At 36.3% G+C, this 27,921-nt stretch overlaps 2 protein-coding genes across 4 annotated transcripts; both read left to right on the top strand.

The window, feature by feature from the left end:
• Positions 1–12,209: 12,209 nt before the first annotated feature.
• On the top strand, positions 12,210–24,234 carry LOC113726941 (putative ABC transporter C family member 15). Of its 2 annotated transcripts, XM_072075410.1 has the most exons (12): positions 12,236–12,687; positions 13,466–13,575; positions 16,244–18,591; positions 18,853–18,939; positions 19,348–19,995; positions 21,212–21,376; positions 21,648–21,942; positions 22,127–22,341; positions 22,565–22,870; positions 23,236–23,299; positions 23,398–23,637; positions 23,742–24,234. In XM_072075410.1, the coding sequence occupies exons 3-12, from the start codon at positions 16,249–16,251 to the stop codon at positions 23,867–23,869; spliced, it is 4,491 nt and encodes a 1,496-aa protein (XP_071931511.1). In that variant the 5' UTR covers positions 12,236–12,687; positions 13,466–13,575; positions 16,244–16,248; the 3' UTR covers positions 23,870–24,234. The 2 variants fall into 2 exon arrangements, with proteins under 2 accessions (XP_027106664.2, XP_071931511.1); XM_027250863.2 differs by lacking the exon at positions 13,466–13,575 and having other exon boundaries at positions 12,210–12,687.
• Positions 24,235–24,589: 355 nt separating this feature from the next.
• LOC113726942 (uncharacterized) lies at positions 24,590–27,807 on the top strand. Of its 2 annotated transcripts, none has more exons than XR_011839235.1 (4): positions 24,590–25,064; positions 26,147–26,243; positions 27,198–27,257; positions 27,342–27,807. XR_011839235.1 is itself a non-coding variant. In XM_027250864.2 (4 exons), the coding sequence occupies exons 1-4, from the start codon at positions 24,912–24,914 to the stop codon at positions 27,541–27,543; spliced, it is 507 nt and encodes a 168-aa protein (XP_027106665.1). In that variant the 5' UTR covers positions 24,600–24,911; the 3' UTR covers positions 27,544–27,807. The 2 variants fall into 2 exon arrangements, 1 of the variants encoding a protein (XP_027106665.1); XM_027250864.2 differs by having other exon boundaries at positions 24,600–25,064; positions 27,198–27,252.
• Positions 27,808–27,921: the final 114 nt, after the last annotated feature.

The following is a 27,921-nucleotide window of genomic DNA, read 5'->3' as shown; positions in this document are numbered from 1 at the left end:
GGAAGTAAAGTTTTTGGCCAAATTTTTTAGCTACAAATTTTTTAACAACTTTTGCTACAGGAACCCTAAAAAACTTCTCAAAATTTTTTACCCATCCACTTCAAAATACACAAAACACACACACACACAAAATTTCCTTCCCTTTTTTTTTCTTCTTCCTCTCCTGTCCACAACCCCACCTCCAGTCAGGCTAAGAAGATGGTCAAGTCAGGCGTAATTTGTAAAGCTAGAAGATGGTCAAGTTAGGCTCCAATCAAGATTGGAACAAGAAGAAGAAGCTAAAGCTGCTTTGTTGGGTAGAATGCAACAGTTAACTAAATTAATATTGATATCCACAAAGGCTTCGCAATCATCAAGATTTCCTCAACGACTGGGACTGAGGAGAAGAGATTCCTTTGGAGAAGAAGACGTATTGTGACTGAGTAATGTTTCCATTTCAATTTCCCTCTCTTGTGCGAGCATGGAGGTGGGGTTGTGGGTGGTGGGCAGTGGCAGGGGGGAGAAAATTGGGTGGCGGGTAGAGGGGGTGACGGGGCGGCGGGTAGAGGGGAGGAGAAGGGGCGGCGGGAGAGGGAGAGGGAGAAGAGCAGTGGCAGGGGAGGAGAAAAAGGGGTGGCAGGCAAAGGGGGTGGTGGGCCAGAGGGAGAAGAGGGGCAGCAGGGAGAGGGGAGGAGAAGGGGTGACGGGAGAGGGAGAAGAGCAGTGGTAGCGGGGGAGAGGGAGGGGGAGGGGTCTGGAAGAAGAAGAAGAAGAAGAAGAAAAAGAGAGGAAAGAAAAGAAAAAGAAAAGAGAAAGAGAAAAAGAAAGAAAAAAAAAAAGGTTTTCACCTTACAAAAAACTTTTACAAAATTTTTTATTACAAAAACTTCTATCAAAAAGTTTTTTACCTTAAAAAAACTTCTATAAAATTTTTTCAAAAACTTATACAGTGCACTACAGTAAAGTTTTATACAAACTTTTAAAAAACTCATGTTCCAAACAGGCCCGATAGTGGTGATGGTAGTGGGTAGTGGTGGTAGTGGGTAGTGGTGATAGATAGAAGAAGAAGATGGTGCATATTTTTTGTTTTAAAATTTTTTTGTATATTTGAAGTTATTTTTAATATATTATTTGGACGTAGTGTTTTTGGAGTTATTTTTATTTATATATTATTATAACATTCTATATGAAAAGTTTGATGTTCAAAAAATGAGAAATCCAAACACAGCCTTTGTGTTTTGCTTGGATGGGTTATTAGTTTGACTAATATGTGAATATTTAAGTATTTGAAATAAACGTAGAAACACAAGATGATTTATATACGGTGAAAGTATTAATAAAATGTCCAATAATGCATGTATACAAAAATATTTATATAGATTAGACAAAACGTATTTAAGGACAAAATACGTAGATAACTATAACAGTGAAATCTTGAAATAATATGTATATATGTTTGAAATATCTATGAGAATTTCAATTTCTTAAATTTCCTAAGGGAAATAGATGTATATTCAACTTATATTTTAAAGGGTTAGTTACGATTAGAGGTATCAAAATGGGTGACTTGGACGGGTTTGAGTTGGGTAAAATGGGTAATGGGTATAAGTGAGTCAATTCATTTATACCCATTTAATTAGATGGGTATAAATGGGTAAGTCAAAAAATGAATTGGGTAACCCAATTACCCATTTATAACCCATTTATTTTAACTTTTTGTAAACTCATTTAAATTCATTTTTGCAAACTAAGTTATCAATTTATACCACTCTTTGTACCCATCATTAGTTTTAAATATTTATTTATAATGTTCAATAAACTTAATTACCAATTTTTTTTCATTTATATGCTATGTCACAAAATTACCTATTATTTAATAATTGAATAATAAGAATATAAAAATTTGAACTAAGTACTATAAAAATTAATATAAAAACTTAATCCAAAAATTTTGAACCCCTAACATTTTTTTCATTTATAAATTTAAAATTTCATTTTAGAAATATAAGAAAATAGGCTAAAATTTATCATAAATTAGTAATGCTGAAAAATGAGCAAGTTAACAAACTAAGAGAAAAAAAATAAGATAAAACCAATAAATAATAATAATAATAATAATAATAATAATAATAATAATAATAATAATAATAATGAAACAAAAGCAGTTAACATCATGACAAAATGAAAAATTTGAAGAAAAAAAAAATGGGTAGGGGAAAAGAAGAGACTTGGGGGGAAGAGAATTATAAATGGGTTAATTGGGTTTGATGGGTTACCCAATAATACCCATTAAATGGGTATTATTGGGTAATCCATTTATACCTATATACAAAAATTTAAAATACCCATACCCATCTATTCATGGGCGGGTATGAGTAAATTTAATTAAGTGGGTTGAATTGCCACCTCTAGTTACAATTAATCCCCTTAAAGTATACTCCATTTCTCATTTTACCCCATAACCTTTTTTTCGTCTCACTTCATTTCCTATCGGATAAAATTACCTTCTATTATTTTAAACTCTTATTTTTTTCTCTCTTTTATTTTTTTTCCCCTTTTTTCCTCATTTATTTTCTTTGTCCCTTTCTTTAATTCTTCCTCTTTCCCACAAGAAATTTCATCTTAGTGATTGAAGTTAAAAAAAAAGAGAAATTGTAGGGATCTATTTTCTTCTCAAATGATTACAAAATATTCAAAACCTTAGGAGTGTAAGCGAGTCTAATCAAACCGAACATCCAAATTTTAAAACTTGTTTGATTATTTTAAAGAGTTTGAAATTTTGTTCAAATTTGGCTTGCTTATTTATCTAATCGACTTTGAATGAACCTTTTTATCGAATTTGAATGTTATCGAGCATAAAATGCCGTTTAAATTTGGTTTAATTAGTTGACGAACTAAATTCGAACGAACTCTTACTAAGTCAAGCTTGATTCGAATATTAAGTAATTTGGTTCATCTTTCAACCCTACACTTACCCAAAATACTATTTTTTAACGTTTCAATTCTTTGGCCTTTTCTCCTTTGTAGTCTAGTTTCTCATTTTATTTTCAAGAAAATATCACAAGATGAATTTGTGACATAATTATTAATCATTAATTGTAATTTGCGATACACGACATTGTACAAAAGATCAAAATTAGCTTTTGATACCTTTTAAAGTTTCATCCAAAAATGCAATTACAAACTCAAGATAAAATTTTCCGTTGAGATGGAGGTTTTTGGAAAGAATAGAAGAAAGAAGAAAGATGAAAGATGAAAGAGAAAAAAAAAGACAGAAAAGGGGGAAGGAAGAAGGATAAATAAAAAGTTAAAACAATGAAAGGGTAATTTTGTCCTATAGGATGGTTAAGTGATAGAAATTAAAAATTAGGGGGTAAAATGAGAAATGGGGTACACATTAAGGGGATTAATTGTTATTAACCCTATATCTAATTATATTTAGATATATCCCATAATATCCATTCATGGTGTAACAAAAATTAGTTTAAAGATTTCAAGTTGTTTAAAGACGCAATAATATGAGGACATTCCTTAAAGAATAGCGATTTTTTTTTTCCACTTTCTCCCTCTTTAAAGAATAGCTTACTTAATAAAACAAAAGAAATTGCATTACCAGTGCAACTGTAGGAGCCTTAGCCTCTTTTGGCCTTTGTTAATGCTGCCTTTTACTTCTCTGTCAAATCATCCCAAACTTAGATGAGTCCAGAGTCTAAAGTCCGAATATTGTAGCTGTAACCGAGCACTAACAACAAGTTAAGAACTTCCAAATCATTTCATTCATCTAAGGTTTGGGTTGAAAGGTAAACCAACTACTCAGTACTCGAATTGAATTCGACTTGATAAGAGTTTATTCGGATTTTATTTATTAATTAGTCAAAATTAAGGTTGAACAGTGTTGCACGTTCAATAACTTTCAAAATTGATAAAAAAAAAACTCATTCAATTTTGACTCGGCGAATAAATAAATTAAATTTGAACAAAATTTGAAACTCGTTAAAATGATCAAAACAAGTTTGAACATTAGAATATTCAACTTGATTAGATTCGTTTATATCCCTGTCCAAAGAATGATTTTATTCCGGACACTTTCAAGCGGGAATCACTCTTAGAGCGCTTGCTAGTTACAGTGGTTATGCCCCTATAGAAGCAAAAAAGAGAAAAAAAACAGGTTTATAGACTTCTAATAATCTCTGTATTGGCATTTTATATTCTTGTCCATTGACTTAGTCAATAGCACTAGAATAATTTCTTGTCATGCATGTTAGCTAGTACTAGTGTTTTTTGTCCCCTCTGAAATTGTCGATAAATTTGATCAAATCAGGTAAGATCAGCAATTAATTTCCTCCCTTTTCCAAATAAAGACGAGCGTTATGAAAAGGTTAAAAATCATACTTGACAAAAGTGATGATCGGTATCATAATAAAGTATGCTTTAGCAGTTTACGTTGTTTTTAGATTTCCCATTCTATCTTAATTTTCTTGAGAGCAAAATGATTGCTATGTAGCCAATCGTTCATTTTTGTCATAAATGTTTGGATAAAAAATATTTGAAAAAATGAAATAACACTACTAGCTACTGTAACTTTTTTTTTTGTGATGTAATATATATTAGATAAAAATATGATTAAAAAATAAAAAATATTTATTTACTGTGATGAATGTGAAATAAAAAAATTAAAAAATAAAAAAGTAATTAAAAAACATCATGATTCAATCAAAAACTCTTTTTTTTTTAAATAAATATTAGCCCATAAGCGCAGCAAAAAGAGGCTCTGACCTTCTGGGCTTGTGAAAATGATCATTGTGGAGGTTGTATTCGCGCCTGTGGCAGGCCTGGACCGGCCAGTGTCTTGGGATGTAGAGATGAACCGATCTTACTTCGTGGGAAACTTTTGGCCCCTTTGTAGAAATAATTCTTGATAGTGTTAGAAATTGGAAACCTACGTCCCTTAAATGCTAGAAATATTACTCTTGGCCCTTGCTGCTTACTTTTTTTTTTTTTTTTAAAAAAAGAAAAAAAGTTTGGATGGATTCTACTTCGATCACCACAAGAAGTCAATCCATGTTCCTAGAATCATAGAAATTTTTACAGATCGTTTATCAATACAGTTTCCTCATCAACTGCAAGATTTACTTAATTTTTTTTGATAGACATAGCTAGTTCTCGAAACAAATATAAAGATGATATTTACGACATTACAATCGTATGCTGAAAGTCTCTCGTTCTCTTGCAGCAAAGATGCTTTTCACGAGTTTATATGAGCAACATACATCTAATTAGATGAGAACGTTTACGAAAAAGTTATTTTGATTCCTCTGCCGCTATTTGAACATAAGACTATTAGCACTATCGACTTCATCTTTCTTTGTTAAATTTCCAAAAATTTTGCAGTAATAATGTACAGCTCGCTAACTTTGTTTATGGATTTATAGAAATTCGGTCTTTTATTTCCTAGGCCAGAATATAATGAAAAAATGATCTAGCTACGAGACAGACATGCATATGCACGAAACATTATTATGTTTTGAAATTCGGACAAATAAGTGAATTGAATGAATTTTCGATCTACAGTTCAATCTATGATTGATTGGTTCACGGTTCAATCGAAGGTGCCGGTTATCCAGTCCAGTTCTCGAAACACTGGTTCAGAGACGCCTGGACTAAATCTACGAGTACTTGAGGAACCGCAGAAAAGCAACAAGAAGATTAAATTGCACATGCATCTCACCAATTTTCAGTAGAGTACAAGAGAGGTACATTATCTTGTGCATATCCATGCAGATTTAGTAATCTTAATTTGTGCCGCCATCGCTTGCTTACATGAGCGTGCTTGCTTGCTGTAGCAGCAGGATATTTTGGATCTTAATGAGAGAATATTCCATGCACAAAGCAAACGGCCAAAACCCTTGGATCAATAGCCTTAATTAAATTACATTATGATTCTTTCACCATTAAAGCGCCAAGGAAATTCAACCAAATGGCTTAGGTATGACAGTGTCAAGAAGTCCACAATTTTTAAATCATATGCCAAGCCAAGTTGGTTCACATGACGGGGCCATTTCGTAGGCCAGATTTTGCTACTACAGATATAAAAAAATGTGTTGACGGGTGATTCATAAAAACCTCTCATGACTAACTTTTTAGTTTTGAAACATAACTTGACCTATGATAACCACAGCTCATTCCATTCAAAATTTCTCATACCAAAAGAAAAAGAGGGATAATATGATCTTATCGAAACGGGTTGTTGGTGTTTAATTTTGAAGCAAGTTTAATCGGTCGATTGAAATATTAGTACAACATATTGTGTATGACAAGAGGCTATCCATGATGTGAAGGTCTTTCATTTGTAAGTGGCATTTGAAAAAAGAAAGAAAGAAAGACAAAGTGCGCAAGGTCATCACCCCAGTTGATTGGCTTTTTCTTTGAGTGTGCTGGACCTGCTGGTGAAGGTACCAACTGCCATGAAAAGCAACAGTGGCGATCCCCACTTTCTATGAACCTTCATTCTTTTGTCACTTACTAGAATTAATTAGTCGCCTTCCAAATTGTACTTTCCTGAAGGGATTTCCGTCACCGCAAGGACAATTGTCGGGCGTGCCATAGAAAAATTACATGGCCTTTTAACTGTGCAATTCCCTTCTCGGCGGGTGCCTTTTTTTGTTTTGTTCGATTGGTAAAAGAAAGAAAACCTCTACTTTCATGATGGCTTTCATTTCCATTTTGAATCTGTTTGATTGTAGAATATATACGCAAAGGAGCTCTACCCAGATCAAATGTACACAACCCCCCATAAACCGGTGAACTAATTTATCATTTGTCTTAGTTCTACTGATGAAATCGAAAGTTAACAAGCATGACATCGTGAAACGTTATGCCTTTTTATCTACTTGTTTATGGATTTTTAGAGGAATGGTACATGTAACGTTTTCAACATGCATACAGGGTTTCAATCACAGGGTCCTTTACCGTCTAATCTTCGATATCTTTTGACAGCCATATCAATAGGATTTAGGCTTTTAGATTGGAGACAGTAATTATTGAATTGCCATGCCTTATTTTGCAATTGGAGAACTTGTGCAGAGACTGGGAGGTGCACATCCAATTTAGGAAAGATCAAAGCTTACTACTACACGGCAGAAACAGACATAATACATTCATGACTATGATTTTAATCCATTTCTTATTCACTCGTATTGGCATCCACTCAACAATGTTGATGCAGACCACTCAGTTGCATCAAAGATGGTTTTTTCCACTTATTCGCCAAAATGGGGAAGATGCTCCACACAAATTTGAGCCGCATATATAACCTATTAGATAGGCACAGGGTTTCTCAGAAATGAGAATGGTAACTCAGGACCTGGAATTTCCAATCAAAACAAAGATATGCACAATTCTTTTTCCTTCACAAAATTAAGATGTTAACATAATTTAGCTTCAACCACCTTAGGAGAGCAATTTTCCTTGTATATTTCTTTGCTAACCACTAAGCTGGACATCAATAGAACTATGTATATATGGACAGAAACAGAAACAAAAAATGTGTAGAACATGTACATGCATATGTCCAATGACATTAATTTTCTTTAAAACTTTTGAAAGGAGAAGCATGAAGTGACATAAGAAAAGGGGGTGCTTAGAATTAATTTCTCTTTAAATTTCTTGAATGAGAGAACAAGCCCAATTCATGTATCTACACTACATTTGCAAAATTACATTGGTCCTAGGGGAATCATAAATAAAAGATCAAAAAGCTTCCTAAGAAGATGATACTTTACATGCATCCAATAATTTTTTGCACAACACTTTATCTGTTAATACTTGGAAGGTCATAATTTCTCAATGGAGAATAAAATTATCTGTTTTCCTTTTTCTCCCTTGTAGTAAGTTTTGCAATGGCAGGTTTTCATGCTTCAGATGTTATATTATCCTTTTTGAATTTGTTTAGGTCGACGATAGAATTACTACATTAAGTAGGAGAGGCGTTAGGATTTAAAATTTCAGGAGAGAGAAAGAAATTTGAATCTAAAACCTTTAATTTTTAGGGGGTTCAACTTTATCTATCAGACCAAAACTTTCTTGACAGATTTCTAATATTATTGTTTGCTTGGCATTATTCAAAATCATTATTGGAGCTGTGTTTCCATCCTCAATGCAACAAATTAAGGTTGCTCGCAGTGTTCTTTTCAACCATTAATGTAGTTTTTAGAGAACCATGCATGCCTGGTCTTGGAGGTATCAGGAATTAATAATACATGTGGCTTGGCAATGAGACGACAAGGGTTTCGTTAATTTATGCCATTATAAGCCATCTCCCACGTTTTGATGCTAAATAAACACAAGGGTTGAACAAACATTCAGCATTTCCGGTCCAAAATACTCTCTCCATTTAGCCATATACTGTCTTATTTCTGATCCCGAATAAAGATTTGGGTCCTTTACAATGTTTAATAAGTTCTTTTCTCGAAAATGTTTAACATATTCGATCTCCTAACGTATTTTATCTCGTATACACTATTTTTTCTATAAAGTTCTTTTGGGTAGGTTTTTTTTTTTTTTTTTCTTTCTATAAAGTTGCTACCAATTATTTCTGAAAACAACCATCCAAACGGTCATTTTTGTACAAGAAGACTGAGGATGCATGGATCAAAATTCACAGATTTTGCATCTTTCATGAAAGGCAATATCGCCATCTGTTGAATCAATCAGGGATTAGCAAGATATATTGGAAAATTGTGTACGATGAAAATAGGTTGTCTTGCACCTCAAGACATATACATTACCAGCACCACCTGTCCAGCAATTGGCTATTTTCCCTTTGATGCATTACCATCGATCAAGTGGTCCAGGGTTAATACTTAATACTTGCCATTGACGGCTGAAAAGGACCACACAAATTCATTGATTCCGTGATAAAACTTGATACATCTAGTTGAGTAAGGTGGGCAGTTTTTTTCTTCCTTTTTTTTTTTTTTTTGACACCACAGACCATTAGATACTTGCCTCTAGTTAAGTCCATTAGAAACGTCAAATTTCTTTCGTCCAGTTTTAGGTGGCTACATTAATTTGGATTCAAACATCTCCATCCCACTAGAGAAAGAAAATGTGCATTTCCAGGTCAGGATTGGTCCACAAAAATAGAGTAATTAAATAAGAGTGGATTTTTTTTATCGGATGTGCGTTCCTCATTAATGCACCTATTTCATATCTAACTTACCATGTTTATGAAATTAATTAATTAATTTGCTGATATCTAAAATAGATGTGCATAGGAAGAAATTTCGATGGCACTTAGACGACCAGATAGAACTTAAAAAATCGACAGATACTATTATAAATTATAATCGTTTTCACAAAAAAAAAAAAATAGAAACAAATATTGAGCTTTGCTAAGAATTTATTTGGACATCAATAATCTTTGGAGGCGATCTAGGTCGATGAATGGAGCTTCAATAATTTCAACTTTCTGATTAACCTAACCATCTTTCTACAAATGCCACAAATAAGATGATTCCTACTCATATCACTATAATCCCAAGTCATGCTTTGATTGTTTGTGCTGTTCTGATTTGAAGCTAAAGCCCCACCACTTTCAATCTCGCTACAAATTGCCGTATTTTCGCAGCACCGATTGACTAGGGACTCGGGGCAGGGACGGAACCGTCCCTGGCAAATTCCCTCTTCATCAACAGCGCGTAACTTCTTTTATTCACCGTGTAACTTTTTTTTCACAGATTGTATTTTCACAACACATAGTGATGGGCCCCACACTTGACGCGAAAATCGAGTTACCACTTGTTATCTGAGCCGCACATTTTTTCATGATCCAATCTGGACCATGAACCGTGCAGGGACGGTCATACTGATGACCGTCCCTGCCCTAAATCCGATTGACTAGCCATAGATACTGCTACCAAACCTAGAACATGAAATATGTTGAGATTCATCATTGCCAATATGATGTAACAGGGCTGACAGGGTCAAAAGAGCAATTTATTTATGAACCTTGTATTGAAACCTAATCATTCTCATCATAGATAAATCAAACACAAAAGTTGTACAGATATATTGGGATCTTTGAAATAATGTGCCTCATGATTCTTGACGGCCAAGTTTCAACTCACTTCCATTGTCACATCAAACAAGATGCGCATATAAACTAGTAAAGGATAGCTAATAGTGGATATCAATGTGCTATTTCAAGTGTGCTTGGCTGTGAAGCAAATTGAGCAAACCATTAATCATGACATGCTCGCCAGTGTTGTCACTTTCTATCGGGAGCAATATGTATTCGTAACCAACAAGCTTTTGTAAAGGCAAGAAAGACAAAAACCAAAGTTCAAGTAAAACATTCAAGGTTTGCTAGCTGCTAAGACATATTTACCAAACATTTTGCACTACTGAGAGTTCTAAACATGTCACCACCTTAATAGTCAATGATCTCCAGCAAATTATAGTGGGCTGATTAGACATTCATGCCTAGACTAGTCTAATCGTTGAAGCCTGTCATGTCTTTTTTATATCCTTCCATATTTTAATTATTGGCAAAATGAAATGACAGGAGACTGTTCATCAACACTACTAGGGCAAATTATCCAAATGGCCCTTTAACTCTTTGTCTAAGTAAAATTAAGTCCCTCATCTATTTTTTGACGACTTTAAACCCTTGAACTTGTAAAAGTGGGAAATCGTGGCCCTTTTACCCAGTTTCTCCGGTTTTGCAACCGGAAAACCAATTCACACGAATACAAGTGTGCTTCTTCAAAGGGCATTTTTGTTCGCATGTTCTAAACAAAAAGGCACAACTCCTGTAAATTCCAGCTATCAGACAACAGACTAGTAAACTCTTCACTGTCAAGTTGAAGGAAGTTGAACGGCGATAATGCTCCCCAGCATTTCTGAACTTCTATTGACCACAGTCGACTCTCTGAAATCATCCTCAAATATCCTTTCGTCTTGAGAAACGAAGAAAAGAGAAAACAAAAAGAGAAGCCAAACATGTCTCCCATCGACTCGTCTTCTCTCCCGCCGGAATTAATCCAGAAAATCTCAATCGATCTCAAAATTTACGCTGATTACATCTGATTTCGGGCAGTGTGCACTACCTGGCGAACCTCCACTCCCACAACCCCAACCCACCTCCCTTGTCAACTCCCCTGGCTAATGCTTCCCCAGAGCCGCTCCTCCAGCCGCCGCAGGGCCTTCTTCAATCTCGCCGACAGCAAATGCCACGTCCTCGACCTCCCCGAAGCCTCCCACCGTCGCCGCCACTCCGGTTCCTCTCACGGCTGGCTTGTGATGCTTGACGAATACCCTCCTATTTTCCTCGTCAATCCGCTTACCCGAGCCAAAATCGACCTCCCGCCTCTCTCTACATTCCCCTATGTGGTAGGATTTGACGTCTTCAACGTCGGCCGTGAATACGTCCTCCAGTCATCGGACGACGACAGCCATGTAAATTATGTGAGCCGGTTTTACACCTGTGGTTTAAAGGAGATGCGGGATTCTTTTGTTAAAAAAATTGTTCTTTCCAACAGCCCATCTGACGGGTCTAAATTTTTAGCTCTGGCAATTATCACTGTCAAGGTGGCGTGTGAAGTCGCGGGAGGGAGTAATGTAGTGAAGAGCACTCAGAAGCAGGGGAATTTACAGGCTGGGCTCCCCGTTGTCTGTAAGCATTTAGGCAAAAGTCGGTCGGCGTCCATGAAATAGGAGTTGTCTGATAGCTGGAATTTACAAGAGTTGTGCCCTTTTTGTTTAGAACATGCGGACAAAAATGCCCTTTGAAGAAGCACACTTGCATTCGTGTGAATTGGTCCTCCGGTTGCAAAACCGGAGAAACTGGGTAAAAGGGCCACGATTTCCCACTTTTACAAGTTCAAGGGTTTAAAGTCGTCAAAAAATAGATGAGGGGCTTAACTTTACTTAGACAAAGAGTTAAAGGGCCATTTGGATAATTTGCCCACACTACTATCCCACCTTGTTATATATGCATATTTACTCCATAATCTTTAAAAATTTTGGGAAACAATTAATATGTTGGCTCTTTAATTGATTTGCTTGCTTTTCGTGAGTGCTTTCTAATGCGCGTCTATATATCTAATTTACTATATGAATATACACACTAAAAATTATCACGTTCTTTGATATTTCTATATTTTTTTGATTTAATATTATTTTCCAAAAAGTTAATATATGAACTTTGTTGCTGTGGTGCCCGATAAATAAACATTCGATAGAGTTTAGACAGTCTCGTTTTCATATACAAAAGCTTGCATGCAGACATCTCATCTCAAGTCTTATATCACACAAGGAAACATGATGGTAATGAGTTAAAAAATCCAGCCAAAGGACTGTCCTTAAAGTTACAATCACGTGAGAAAACCCTACAACAATCAGATCAGGACAAACAAAGAACTATTTCCTTGTGCACAATCCCCCAACTCCAGCTTTCTTCAACCCTCTGATCATCTTTCACAAACGCCAACAGACACATAGAACATGGTGTCTTCTTATAAACAACTGAGGTAGGATATCATATACGCTGCAACTGCTGTATAACCTCAGTACCAAAACTTCACGTCCATAGTAACACCTTACAAGAAGTACTACGTACAAGTTGAGAAGCCCTTAAACCTGGAGGTGGAAGCTTTTTCTTGGTTTTGGAAGCAATTATGATGAGGTCCACCATCGGCAGCCCAGAAGGTAAGTGTAATTTGACTTTCTTCTCTGAAGTAGTATACTATTTTTAGCAACCATGCATGCTAATATACTGTGGACTGTAAAATTCCATGGAACTTCTCATGACTAAGTACATAATCTGTCCTACTTCCTAGACTGTAGTCTGCAAAAATGGAGCATAAAACTTAACGAGTACATGCTTCATCATTGATACTTTCTTTCTGTGTTTGTGGGACGATGAAACAGTAAATTAATATTCTACCGTGCTCACCAGCTAACAAAAAATAGTTAATCGGTAATATTCACTCCATCGTTTTCTTTAGTTCATCCAAAAGTTTATTTAGCTCTTTTCGAAGCCAAATAAAAATCATTTTGTTCTCATAGATCTTCCCTTATAATCTTGAAACTCCACGAATAAGTTGGATCATGTTTATCAGTAGTTTTCCTTTTAAACAAACCCATCCATGTCGTTCCATTCCATAGTTAAACAAAAATAATATGTTGTCGATTTCTCATAGATGCTCCTAACTAATTCTGTTTTGGACCATTGGGTCTCGCAAAAAATTCCTACTTCATACTAAATTGTGCGGAGTCGAACTCTGAATGTGAGTTAATTGTGTCATTGAGTCATCGGACCAATAATGTCTCATTTTGAACTAATCTCTGCTACTCAAATTATGATTGTAGCTACCAGATTGCACAAATGATTAGACTAGTAGAAAATCTTTTGCAAAGCTGCCTAAATCTAGAAATAAGCTTTACTTTTTGCGGAATTTTTGAATTTGATCTTTGCTTTATATAGAAAAGAGCAAGCAAATTAAATGCCTGTGATGATAGGAATGCGTTTACAGCAGCAGAATAACGTTTCTATTCTCAAGAGATATGTGACTTGAAAGACATCCACCAATTAAGGCAAGTTTCAACTTTCAAGCGCCATCATCCACCAAAATCTTTGTACAAAAAATTAATTATACCATTCTACTGATTTTTTTTTTTTTTTAATATTCAAATCGTGAAAGCTACAAACTTTGATAAAGTGTTAAAACTGGGCAAGAGAAACAAATAAAAGATAAAGGGCTGAACACAAGGAATGAATCCACGCCTGAAGTTGCCAAAAGGCAGACGACAATTTGAACTAATTTTTATTTGCCAACACACAGTACTGGACTGAACGGTGGACCGAGTACTGTAAAATACTACTGGAAAGCAGCAACATCCCACTTTAATGTTAACAGTAAGAATATGCTTGTTGTTGTTGTACTGTCATGTACATAGTGATTTACGCCAGCGTCATGGGATTGGGGATGATCAAATGACCAAAAAGGGAAATCCAGTTATTGATTTCTTTTTTCTGTTATTTATACTAAGGGATGATCTCAAAAACCTCCCCTGAGATTTTCAAAAATTGTGCCCACCTCCCCTAAGGTTTGAAAAATTACACTTATCTCTTTTGATACTATGAAAAGACTATGATGCTTTCACAAATTTTAAGTGAAAATGAGTTTAAAAGAGAAAAATGAAAATCATTTTCTGATACTTCTTTATCCTAAAATTCTAATGTCATCTAGTCTAGTAAATTAGATTTCATTCCAAATTTTTTTGACGAGATTTATTAATCAATTTACAAAAAATCGACCGACCAAATAAGGAAGCACTTGTTAAATAAGTATCTTCAAAAATTACTTAACCAAAAAAATGTCCAAAGTACCAAAAAAGAATGCAAAAAAATATGTCTTAAATTTTCCTGCAAAAAACTAACCTGAAGTTTTCACTTAACGATTAATGGTGATAGTTCACTTTTTAGCATTTAATTTCTTTTACATATTAGAGAGGGGTAATATTGGATATCCATTGATTTTTTTGCTTATATCATCAATTATTACAAAGACATACTTACTAGGGGAGGTTTCCATAAATTTTCAAATCTTAGGGGAGATAGCTATAATTATTAAAAACCTCAGGGGAGGTTTCTAAAATTATCCCTTATACTAAAGCAAAATATGTCTTTGTGTGTGGGCGTTTTTTTTTTTGGGGGAAGGGGGGGGGGGATTGGTAGTCCTTTTTTTTTTTTTTTCCAATTATCTGGAAAGGGAAATTTTGCTTATAGCTGCATGCTGAGAATTGGTGGATCCGTTGATATATATGGATGGAATACTTAGCAACATAGCTTCAAGAAAATGCATAATTCAACTCTTAAAATTCTTGAATTAAGAATTACACTCAAAATAAGTGCAAGCTGATTTTTTTTTCCCTTCTAAAAAAAATCGTGTTAGCTTGAACCTTCTGCATAAGCATTGACCATTTCTTTCTTCATACTTCTACTATTGTCAAGTGTTCTTCGCAAAATCAATTCTAGTGTTTTACTTACGATGGCTAATTATCCTTGTAAAGGAAATTTTTACAGTTTCCTTCAAGCAAATTAAAGGTTTTTTTATGCCGTTAGCCTTTTCCTTGTAAAGGAAAATTAATAACCGTTGCCAGGCAACACTAGCTTTGGCAGACACTTCTTGACTCCAATTTTGACAATCTGGATTTATGTGGACAAATTTGAATACGTTAACCAACAAGTGGTGAACAACTAATGATAACTTGTATAGTGTTATTGTATTCACGTCATAATAGATTTCAATATTATGGATTTTTCTGTCTACATATGTATATACGCATATTAATAATTATTGTCGTTCCTTGTATCGATACACTTTTCCTAATTAATTTTACCTTTATTAGACACACCCTGACATTATTATTATCAAGTTAGTCATGAACAACTAATATTACCATTTATTTTTTGTCTTGTGCTAAATGGTAACTATGTTCAATGCAGAATGATATGGTGCAATGAATTTGGCTGTTACATTAAAACTATTAGACCACATAAAATTTCCAAGGGGTCAGCATTTGAATTTTTCAGATTCACCTACTTTAGTGGTTACATTTCCCTCTCCCAAAAAAGGGTGACAAAATCTAAGTCATTATGGGCAAAATATATAATCAAAGTGGCTGACGAGGATTGCAACAAATTCTAACATTTATCCTGAATGATTGCATCCTTGAACTGAACAGCCGACTTCTAAGGCAGAAAGACTTGAATCCTTACTGGGATTAGACAACTCAACCTTGGCATCTTGTTTTGAGAAACCATTGTACTCTTGAGTGTAATCCCCTTAAAATCTCCAAGAGGGTTATAAATAATTAGACGATTGCTGCAAGTTTCGTTCCTTAGATCAAAGATGGTCAATGATCATAAGAACCACGATGGAGGAGGCATCCCAGGAAGCTAACTATTTGATATGGTGCAATCTACTATTAACATTCAATCTTCCGCTGCTACAAAGGCTGTTAAGAACAGTATGGTTTAATTACAACCCTTGATAGTTAATAAGAAAGAAGGACTTCTGGATATGCATTGTGTATACTTATTAATAGTCTCCATGTTTCTTATGCATAGTAGCATCAGAACGTAATCTGGTAACATATAGTATACGAGTCCAGTAAAAACACTGCTTGGACGCTATGTTGTTTGGATTTGTACTCCCAAGATGAGTAATAATGCAATGTTGTTCTTTGATCATGGCAGGTCTAATGCTCCTACAGTTTCGCATCCCATGGCGACAGCTACTTTCATCATCTTGCTTGTTGGAAGATGCGAGCATTGTCCTGCAACTTGGTTTCTTGGGCGTCTTGCTGCTCCAATTCGTAATATATGTTGTAGAATCAAAATGCAGAGGCAGAAAAAAGAGTATGGTTGGAGAAAAGTGTTCTGTGGGTGCAAAGGTTGGGCTTAGTTACAAGCTGACCCTTGTTTGCTCCATTTTACTTCTCGGAGCTCATTTCCTCGAGCTGCTGATGCTACAGAGTAATAATTCGGCTCACTGTGCATTGGAAGTGCCAAATTATGCCTCAGAGACGATGCAATTAATTTCATGGTCCATTTCATTAATTCTGCAGTATAAAATACTAAGAGATAAACAAGTCAGGTTGCCTTGGATCATCAGGATCTGGTGGATATCCAGCTTCTTGATATCTCTTGCATCTGCCGCTATCGATGGAAATTATATCATAATAAACCATGAAGGCCTCAAAGTCCAATCATATGCTGACGCCTTGAATCTTCTTGCATCTGCCTTCCTACTTGTCATTTCAATACGAGGCAGAACAGGCATTGTGCTTGACATCCCAAATGGCATCACTGCCCCACTTTTGAATGGAAAAAGTGAAAAGCATTTGGAAGGAAAACAAGATTGTCCATATGGGAGAGCCACTCTTCTCCAACTGGTGACATTTTCATGGCTCAATCCGCTCTTTGAGGTTGGGATTAAGAAGCCACTTGATCAGGATGAAGTCCCAGAAGTTGATTTCAGGGACTCGGCTCATTACCTGTCTCGATCCTTTGATGATTGCCTTGAACATGTAAGGAAAAAAGATGGAACAGCAAATCCATCTATTTATAAGGCAATATATATATTTGCATGGAAGAAAGCAGCAATTAATGCCCTTTTTGCAGTTATAAGTGCATCATCATCTTACGTTGGCCCCTATCTCATTGACGATTTTGTAAATTTCCTAACTGAGAAAAAGTTCAGGAGCTTAGGAAGTGGCTATCTACTTGCATTGGGTTTTCTGAGTGCAAAAATGGTTGAAACAATAGCGCAGAGGCAGTGGATATTTGGAGCTCGCCAACTAGGCCTTCGGTTAAGAGCAGCTCTGATATCTCACATATACCAGAAGGGCATAGTTCTATCAAGCAAATCACGTCAAAGCCACAGCAGTGGGGAGATCATTAACTATATGAGCGTTGATGTCCAAAGAATTACAGACTTCGTCTGGTACTTGAACACAATTTGGATGTTGCCTATACAAATTTCCTTGGCTATCTACGTTCTACACACAAATCTGGGATTGGGATCACTTGTAGCTTTGGTTGTAACTCTGATAATAATGTGTGGAAACATACCACTGACTAGAATCCTGAAGAGATTCCAAACTAAAATAATGGAGTCAAAAGATGATAGGATGAAAGCTACTTCAGAAGTTCTTCGCAACATGAAGACAATAAAACTTCAGGCATGGGACAGTTATTTCTTAGACAAACTAGAAATTCTAAGGCAAACTGAGTACAATTGGTTATGGAAGTCATTAAGATTGCTGGCATTAACAGCTTTCATATTCTGGGGATCGCCAGCTTTTATATCTGTTATGACTTTTGGTGGATGTGTTTTAATGGGAATCCCTCTCACTGCAGGGCGAGTCTTATCAGCATTGGCAACATTTCGCATGCTCCAAGATCCCATATTTAATCTACCAGATTTATTGTCTGTAATTGCTCAGGGAAAAGTTTCTGCAGATAGAATTGCTTCTTTCCTGCAGCAAGATGAAGTTCAATCAGATGCAGTTTTGTACCATTCTTGTAGTGATACAGAATTTTCAGTTGAGATAGATGGGGGAAAATTCTGCTGGAATACTGAATCAGGAAGTGCAACACTTGATGGAATAAACTTAAGGGTAAAAAGAGGAATGAAGGTGGCAATATGTGGCACTGTTGGATCAGGAAAGTCCAGTTTGCTCTCATGTGTACTTGGAGAGATGTCAAAGCAGTCAGGGACGGTGAAGATCAGTGGTACTAAGGCTTATGTCCCTCAATCCCCATGGATATTGACAGGAGATATTAGAGAAAACATTCTCTTTGGAAACCCATATGACAGTGACAAGTATAATAGAACAGTTGAAGCATGTGCTCTTACAAAGGACTTAGAGCTTTTTTCTGCTGGCGACCTAACTGAGATAGGAGAAAGAGGAATAAACATGAGTGGAGGCCAGAAGCAAAGAATACAAATTGCCCGTGCTGTCTACCAAGATGCTGATATTTATCTCCTCGACGACCCTTTCAGTGCTGTGGATGCTCATACAGGCACACAACTGTTCCAGGTCAGCAGATTTAGGATTTTTGTCTTGATTAATAATAATACATTTTGCAAGGTCCTACTGTTCCACACAAAATGCTTTAACTTAAAATGATTCAGTGGAAGAACAGTTGTTCTTGAAATGTTTTATGAATTCCCTTTACGTTTATGTCTGACCTAAAGTAACCATGATACCCTGATGTGTTTTTGTGTGTGTGTGTATAGTGAAAAATCTGAAGTCTCACATAATTTTGATACCACGTTAAGTTTTGTTTCATTTCTTCAGGATTGTTTGATGGGAATCCTCAAGGACAAGACTATACTTTATGTCACCCACCAAGTTGAGTTTCTTCCAGCTGCAGATCTCATTTTGGTAAGTAAGAAAAATGCATGGTTGCTAGTATAACTTTGTCATTTAAATTTGACTAAGCACTAAATATATTTCAAGTGTTACATATTCTTGTTGCCCAAGAGAAAAGGAAGCTTCAATATGATCTGACTGATACTGATTCACATTGGAGTTTTGTCCACGTTGATGATAGATATGTTTCCCGATGTTGATGTGTATATACAAGTATTTGATGGGAAACACTAGAGGCTCCTGAAGATGGAACCATTTTATGAAGTTTGTCTCTTCAATCTTACATTGAGTACTGAAACCATACAAATGATCAGGGAATCTTAAGGATGATTTTCCACCCAAAGTTATGTACAGCTGACTTCAGCATATTACATTATTCTATCATAAAGGTTTCAGGTTGTATCTGGTAAATTGTAACAGGTGATGCAAAATGGAAGAATTGCACAAGCTGGTTCATTTGAAGAACTTCTAAAACACAATGTTGGGTTTGAAGTCATCGTTGGGGCCCACAATGAAGCTCTAGAATCAATTCTGACAGTTGAAAGCTCTAGTAGAACTTTCAATCATGAAACTGATGATGGTGAATCTAATTCAGAACCTAATCCAAATGCAGAATTTCCACACACGAAACAAGATTCCGAGCACAATCTATGTGTTGAAATAGCAGAAAAAGAAGGACGGTTGGTGCAGGATGAAGAAAGAGAAAAGGGAAGTATTGGGAAGGAAGTTTACTGGTCTTACTTGACCATCGTGAAACGTGGTGCCTTTGTTCCAATAATTTTACTTGCTCAATCATCATTCCAAGCATTGCAGATAGCCAGCAATTATTGGATGGCATGGGCCTGTCCTACTGGGAATCATGAACCAGTTGTTGGGATGCACTTCATACTATTTGTTTATGTACTTCTTGCCATTGGAAGTTCACTTTGTGTGCTGATCCGAGCCACATTATTGGCTATAACAGGCCTTTTGACCTCAGAGAAGCTATTCAGCAACATGCTGCACAGCATTATTCGTGCTCCTATGGCTTTCTTTGACTCAACTCCAACTGGAAGAATTTTAAACAGGGTAAGTAAGCATGATTAAACAGGATAAAATATTTAACTATTGTTGTCATTGGAAGCTGAAAACTTTCGTGCAACATTGAATTTTTTTAGTGTTCTTTACTTTGGCTGTCTGTCTTGGAGTTAATCTTATCATGTAGGCATTAAGAGCTTCAGCATAGGCTAGTTAAGAATTTCTGTAGTTAAAAAGTAGAAAGCAGATCAAGAGATAGGTTAACAGAAAAAACCAATTTTTAAGTGTCTGTATAGCTGCTAATTGATCTGAATTTGCAAATTATGGTTTTCTGTTATTGTCTGATATGTCATAAGCATCAAGTCATTTAGTCTATGCTAGATGAAACTCGGCATAGAGAACTTATATCATTTGAAAGTTTTATCAAATCCAATCAGTTTGTAGCAAAGAAAATAAGCAAATTGTATGATAGGCAGCAAATTAACCAACCTTCAATGACATACTACATTTTGCAAGATTTACAGGAACTTGATATCAAGAAGAAAGACAGTAAGCAGAAGTGAGTGGGTTAGTCCCCTTGTTCCCTTCCCCGTATCCCACATCGTTTGAGTTGGGTGTGTGAGTGTAGTTTATAGTCTCCTCAGTGGTACCAGAAGTTACTGGCTTTTGGTATTACTGTGGGTTTAAGGTTAGAAATTATTCTTGTCACTTCTGACAAAAAAAAGAAGAAAGACAGTAAGCAGGATATCTGAAGGAATTGACCATATAATATTCCTCTAATGGTCTAACCGTCTTTGTAGTTTGTACTGGACAAAATTCATCTATTGCTTCATCAAATAGTGCTAGCTTTTTCAACCAATTGAGAATAACTATGCGACTGACAAGCTCCGCATGAAATGGGCAATACTCCATCTTTAATTGACCAAATCTATCTGGTGGCATTATTATATGACTGACTAGCTCCTCAAGAAATGGATACATGCTAGGCATATTCAAGCTCAGATACTAAATGCATACATGCTTAATCATGGGCGCTGCCTAAACTTGAAAATGAGTTCTTGGAGCCTATTGATCATCCTAAATACAAAGGAGCGCATAAATTGGGCCAAATGCATGGGAAAGGCAAAGGTTTCAGTATACTACTTATGAGGCAAATTTAAGTTTCACACTATTTGATTTCTGATATCATGGAGTTCACTTTTTTTTGCTGTTGATACTCTGGAATATTGTTTTTAAGAATGAAAACAACCATTTATGTCATGCACAGGCATCAACAGATCAAAGTGTCCTAGACTTGGAGTTGGCAAACAAAATAGGCTGGTGTGCATTCTCAATTATCCAGTTACTTGGAACCATAGCAGTCATGTCGCAGGTAGCATGGGAAGTGTTTGTCCTCTTCATTCCTGTCACAGCCATCTGCATATGGTACCAGGTAAATCATTTTGACCCTTGCTATTGCACTCAAGTCAATTCTTTGGAGAATTCAAAAGCTGTTTTATAATACTTAACCTCAGAGGGAGAAATCCTGAATCATATTCAAAAGCTTATTACTACAGTTCTACATTCAGATTTTAGCAGGAAGCAGGAACAAATCTGTCATGCAAAATATTTTAGACCGATTAGACATATTTTAATGCAATTTTCAGGTTGCCACATAGCAAATCCTTACAGTATAATCCTACATCTATTCATCAAATTTTCAGCGATATTACATACCAACGGCAAGAGAATTGGCACGTTTAGCTGGTATACAGAGAGCTCCAATCCTCCATCACTTCGCTGAGTCACTAGCTGGAGCAGCAACAATACGTGCTTTTGACCAAAAATGTCGCTTCATTGACTCAAACCTCTGTCTCATCGACAACCATTCAAGACCATGGTTTCACAATGTGTCAGCAATGGAGTGGCTTTCTTTCAGACTGAATCAGTTATCCAACTTTGTGTTTGCCTTCTCACTCGTTTTGCTTGTGACTCTACCAGATGGAATCATAGATCCCAGTAAGCATCGAAACTACTGAATTTCTAAGTATATAATCACTGATCACACGTAAGGTACTCCTATCATAGTGCAAATGGTGGACGTTAATCCATGAAAGGCATAAGCCCCTGTGGGAAAAACTATATCAAACTCCTTCATTTACTGCATGCTCTTGCAAAGACTTACCTAGTGAATATTCTACAGGCATTGCCGGGCTGGCAGTAACATATGGCATCAATTTGAATGTTCAGCAAGCTTCAGTTATTTGGAATATATGCAATGCTGAGAACAAAATGATATCAGTGGAAAGGATTCTTCAGTATTCGAACATTGCCAGTGAAGCACCCTTAGTTATTGAAGATCACAGACCACCAGGAAATTGGCCAGATATCGGAACAATTCAATTCACAAACTTAAAGGTAAGTTCGTTTTCAGAACAAAAAGGTTCATTAATTCCCGTAACTAATATGCTTAATTCTAAGTGCAACATTATCATTTTTGTAGCGCATAATCTGCTGCATTACATACTAATGAGTTGTAGAAAAAATATGCAAATAAAGAATAGACAGAGCATGAGAGTAAGTCTTCTAAACTCTTTGGCTTTTGTTTTTGACAATGAAACTATTCATGGTCTGTCCACAGATCCGGTATGCTGAGCATCTACCATCTGTATTAAAGAGTATAACCTGCACATTTCCTGGGAAGAAGAAAGTTGGTGTTGTTGGAAGGACAGGAAGTGGTAAATCAACTCTCATTCAGGCCATCTTTAGGATTGTAGAGCCCAGTGAGGGAAGTATCATAATTGATGACGTGGACATCACCAAAATAGGGCTTCATGACTTGAGATCAAGGCTTAGCATCATCCCCCAAGATCCTACAATGTTCGAAGGAACAGTTAGAGGAAATCTTGATCCATTAGACCAGTACTCTGACTATGAAATTTGGGAGGTAAAGTTTTCTACGATAGCTAAAGCAGTAGATACCTGTTTTAATATGCATTTACATTGATCCCGAACCTCTCTAAGCTCATTTAGAATACAGAATTTCAAACAAAAAAAAAAAAGAAATTTATCAAGTTGAGTGAATCATAAATGTACGCTTGGCACATAATGCAACAGTACAGATGTTAAAAGTAGTCAGCAGAATTGCGAGGGAATTTTTTTGGCAACATTTCAGTTGATATAAGCATAGCCCTGTAAACATTTGATCTTTTTAATGTTGGATAGAAAGATGAAATGGACTAATCATCACGAATGATTATTTATAATTGCACTTTCTTATCAAGCTGAGTAGATTTATCTTATACCTCCCAGGCTCTAGACAAATGTCAGTTAGGTGATTTGATGCGGGGGAAGCCAGAGAAGCTAGAAACTACAGGTCACATACTTGCCTTGGACTATTATCTCAAATGCAATGCTTAGGTGGTGATAAAATGTGTACTAAACTATCTTTCTTTTAATGCAACTAACATACAGTGGTTGAAAATGGGGAAAACTGGAGTGTCGGCCAGAGGCAATTATTTTGTCTTGGAAGAGCCTTGCTAAAGAAGAGCACAGTTCTTGTCTTAGATGAAGCCACTGCATCTGTTGATTCTGCAACCGATGGTACAATACAAAAGATCATCAGTCAAGAATTTAAAGATCGAACAGTCGTTACTATAGCTCACAGAATCCACACAGTTATAGATAGTGATCTTGTATTGGTCCTCAGTGATGGTAAGAAAACAAATGAACATCTCAATTTTTTCTTACATGTGCTTCTAGTTGTGTGCTCTTTGGTGTTCAATTCATTAAACTCATGATTGTTGTTCCATGAACAGGGCGGATAGCCGAGTATGACACACCAGCAAAGCTACTGGAAAGAGAGGATTCTTTCTTCTCAAGATTGATAAGAGAGTACTCAAAAAGATCACAGAGTTTTAGTAGCTTTTCCAAGATTCAAAGCTAACTCTGATCACAAGATGCAGGAAAACCAAATTGGAGGCATCCTGACCACCGAGATATCATAATTACCATGGTGTAAGTGAAGTCTTCTCAGAAGCAAAAGAAAGTTTGAACAAGTCATAGCCACAATGAAAGATACAGGACGTGGCTGCAGCACCAAGAACTCCTTAAGCTACATTAGACAAAGCATTCTTGATTTTATCCTCGGGTTAAAATATGTTTTGTCTACAGATTTTGGTTTATGTCAGAAACCATAATAGAGAGATCTCCACAATGTAATAGAGTCATTCACAAAGTATTCATGCACCATTTTTTCTGCGGAAAAAAAAGCTACTTTTGCAATAACATGAGTTGCAGTTCATGAACAAACTCCCTATTTTTATGTATGATCCAATCCTGGGACTACAATTTCTTGCAAAAGTTGTGACTAAAGATTTAAGCGAATGATAGAAGACCCTAAAGTTTTTAACCAAATATTTGTAAGTCACTTAACTTATCCAGCAACAATCTAATGTTCTTAGATGCAAAAAACCTGCTTCTTGGTAATTGTACAGGTGAGTACACAAATTCTTTACAGCACTTGAACCTTACAAATAATAATAGTTTAGTTCAAAAGAATCAAACCATGATTTTCAAGAATCTTACAAATATTTAATAATCATATTAGTTAGTTTACAACTAACAAGAATCAGCAACTAGTGGCTGAGTGCTTTTAGTACACAACCTCAAAGATTAGTCATTAGTGTGATTACAACAACAGGGGCACCGAGAAGGCGTGGCATTTGGTTCTAATACCCTTTCACGTCTTTACAGTTCATGGGTCATGAAAGACGTGGGCAGAGGACCGTCAAAAACGACGTCTTGGACATATATGTAATTCACATCATCTGAAAGAAACTCCAATCCATTGTGATTATACAGTAGAAAGAGAGAGACTACTACAAGTGAGGTATAGGAGATCAAATGAAACCCGATGGCTTTGTGGCCCAATAACCGTTATCAGTAATCACAGTGGAGGAATTTTGACGGCAGTATATTCCTATCAGATGAGTGCTCAGAATCTGGTGGCAGCCGTTAGATTGGAAGCCATAAATTCAGCCGGCGGTGCAACTCCTCCACCTAACCATAACCCTTCACCAATTTCGACAGCTAGGCCTCTGCTTTCAGTTCCAAAGCCATCTTGGATAGTCAGAACTGAGGTATGATCAATGATGCAGAAAGACCACTTTCTTTTTGCCCTCTGCATATATATAGTTTTGATGATGAATCTTTGTATGTGCAGTTCTTATTAATGGTATTATTATGAATGTTGTCTTTTATCACGCCGGAAATGTTTAACTAGGAATAATAATCAATAATTCTTGTTGCAAGAAGTATTTTATTGGTTAATGGTGAGAAATAGTGAGGTGCCTTCACTAATAAAAGTTGATTTTTGGAGATGTATATATATTCTTTTAGTACATCATGTTACTATGCTAAGGCAGAACAGGGAAATGGGGTCGGTTGGAGTCCAACCTGCCATGATTAGTGGAATAGGAAAGGTGACTTTACCACTTGGGTCAAATTTTTTGTTGCAAATAGTAGTTTGGTTTGAGGTTTGGTATAGGACACGTGATTATGTGGCAGACTGTAAGAAATGTAATATTTCCGCAATGAAATGGAGAATAACTCATAACTAAGGGCAAAGGTAGTGGAAAAGAAGCTGCATGGCTGAAACTAGGAAGAGGAATGAGAGGGGGATTAGTGAGTTGGATGAATTCCAAGAAAGATGATGGAATTTTCTGAATAAAACTCGTTATGGTACGGCTCTTGGAGTCACAACCAAAGACCATAAGTATTTAGATGCTAAGCTGCCTGGTTAAACTGTTGCTACAAGGAGCTATGAGGAATTTGGAGAAATTGTAGCTACATTTGCTGTTTGGTCCATTTCCTAAATTCCATTTTAGCTGTCAAATTTGTATGGCTGCTGAAGAACTGACTTCAGTCATTACCAGATTCTCAATTATTTTTCAGCAATCTTTTTAGAAGCACTAGATGTATGCATTTTGCACTGACTTAAAAACTAAGAGAGCAGCAAGTCAAGCAACTGAACTCTTCAATGAGAGGGCATATCTGTTTTCCTTCTATTAAATGTTAATATTAACTTTTGGTGCTGGAAATAATGACTCCATTAAAATTTTATGTATTATTGTTTATCACCAAGTGCGTGCTCATTTGTCACTAGTCAAAGTTTAAATCTTATATTGAGCTTTATCCCTCTCTGATATTGTTCCTGTTGTAGTCAAATGTGCGGAGAGAACAAAGAAAGAAGCCAGATCCACCTTGCATAGTGTGTAGAGGGAGCGGCAGAGTTAGTTGCCATAATTGCCATGGGATAGGTTCGTATACCGTTCCTTCGCATTCTGAGCTTCCCTTATTTGTTCGCTTAGCTGTATGGTATATGAACCTTTTGTCTGTAGCAGTAATTCAGACCTTGCACCTTTTTAATTTTTATTCAGGTCAGTGTCCTTTGTCACTTCAACTTAGATGGCTGGACTAATTATGAATTTATCTGGAATGTTAGGCCTCCTAGAGTATTCATCTGGTAGTCCTAGTTCAATCTGCTGAAGCACCACGGTTTTGGTTCTAGTAGGAACTATATGTTGTCTTCTATGTATAATCTCTCTAATCTAGTCTGGCTTTCCTTTGTTTTTTTTATTTGGTTTTGGGGGGGGGGGGGGGGGGAGGAGAGGGTTGGCAGTTAGCTCTATCATTGAATCTGCTGTCTGTTTCTTTGTAGGTCAACCTAGAACCAGTAGTACCCAATACTATGTCATGAGCATATAATACAATCTACTTTCCCTTCAACTTCATTTTCTTGATGCATTTTTTGTAAGGCATTGTTCCTGACTAGACAGAATCGATCCCTTAGTAGCCACTTTGATAACCAAAGATGCCTGACTGGTTTATGAGGCAGTGGAGAATGGCCAACTTTAGCAAGAAAGGGGCAACTCGAGGATGCTAAATATTATCTCCCTACGCATTTCAAGAGTGATAGATACTATGTGGATGAATGGCATTGCACACGACTGAGAACTTCTTTTCTAGACAGCAAACAAATAAGTTCCCTTGGTAATCTAAAGAACCTGCTTTTTTGTTTAGCAATGCCACTCTTTATAGCTAATTAACCATTTATATAGTCGTTTTTGGAATGGAATGCTGCATTTTCCTCCCCTGGTATTTGTATTTTGGTTGTTTAAATTTACCTTCATTTTAGGTTTCTTTAACAACTACAGTACTTTTCAAATATGGGAAGTGGTTTCATGAGTTGCGTGACTTTGCATCAAATGCAGGGAGGACAAATTTCACACATCTTACAATACTTCCTAAAGGAGCATGGCCAAAATGGTGAGGTATCAATATAATTTCTATGTTTCAATTGTGTGTCCCGGAATATGCTCTTGATCTGAGGATTGCCCACATGTTGCCCACTGCAGGTGCAGGGACTGTGGTGGGAGTGGCCTTAGCCACTGCTCCCGTTGTCTTGGGACTGGGGAGTACAGGTATATTATGGGATTTCACTTCATGAAAATGAAAAGTGATGAATCTGAAGATATTACAAGACATCAAGGTCAAAGAAAACCAAGAAGACGAAGTCCAGAAGATTTACTTCAAAGAGATGAACTAGATTCAACTTAAGTGAAATTGATGACCGTCTGCTTTGCAATTTGAGTACAAATAGTGAAGCACTGCTGTTGTTCAAGTGTGGTTGCAGTTGCCGTTGAGAGGGAAATGGTAGCTGTGGATATCCTTCAAGTGTGGTTATACATATTGTCCTTTCAGGCTTTTTTGATTCTTTGTAGGTTTCCATGTTAGTTTGGGGATGGCTGCTGAGAACCATACCTTGATCTTGTAAATTAGTTTTTGGTGTCAATGCTAAGATATCATACTCCTTCAGTATAATCCATTAGAGCAACATAGGCCGCAGCATGCATTCTTCTCCTGCATCGATCAAAGTCGAATGATACAAATTCCAAAAAGACGCACATGGAGATATCATCATATTTGACAAAAGGG

Source organism: Coffea arabica, chromosome 2c, assembly GCF_036785885.1.
Source record: "Coffea arabica cultivar ET-39 chromosome 2c, Coffea Arabica ET-39 HiFi, whole genome shotgun sequence".
Lineage (NCBI taxonomy): Eukaryota > Viridiplantae > Streptophyta > Magnoliopsida > Gentianales > Rubiaceae > Coffea > Coffea arabica.
The sequence above is the reverse complement of the archived record's forward strand: the minus strand, read 5'-3'. Positions and strand labels throughout refer to the sequence as shown.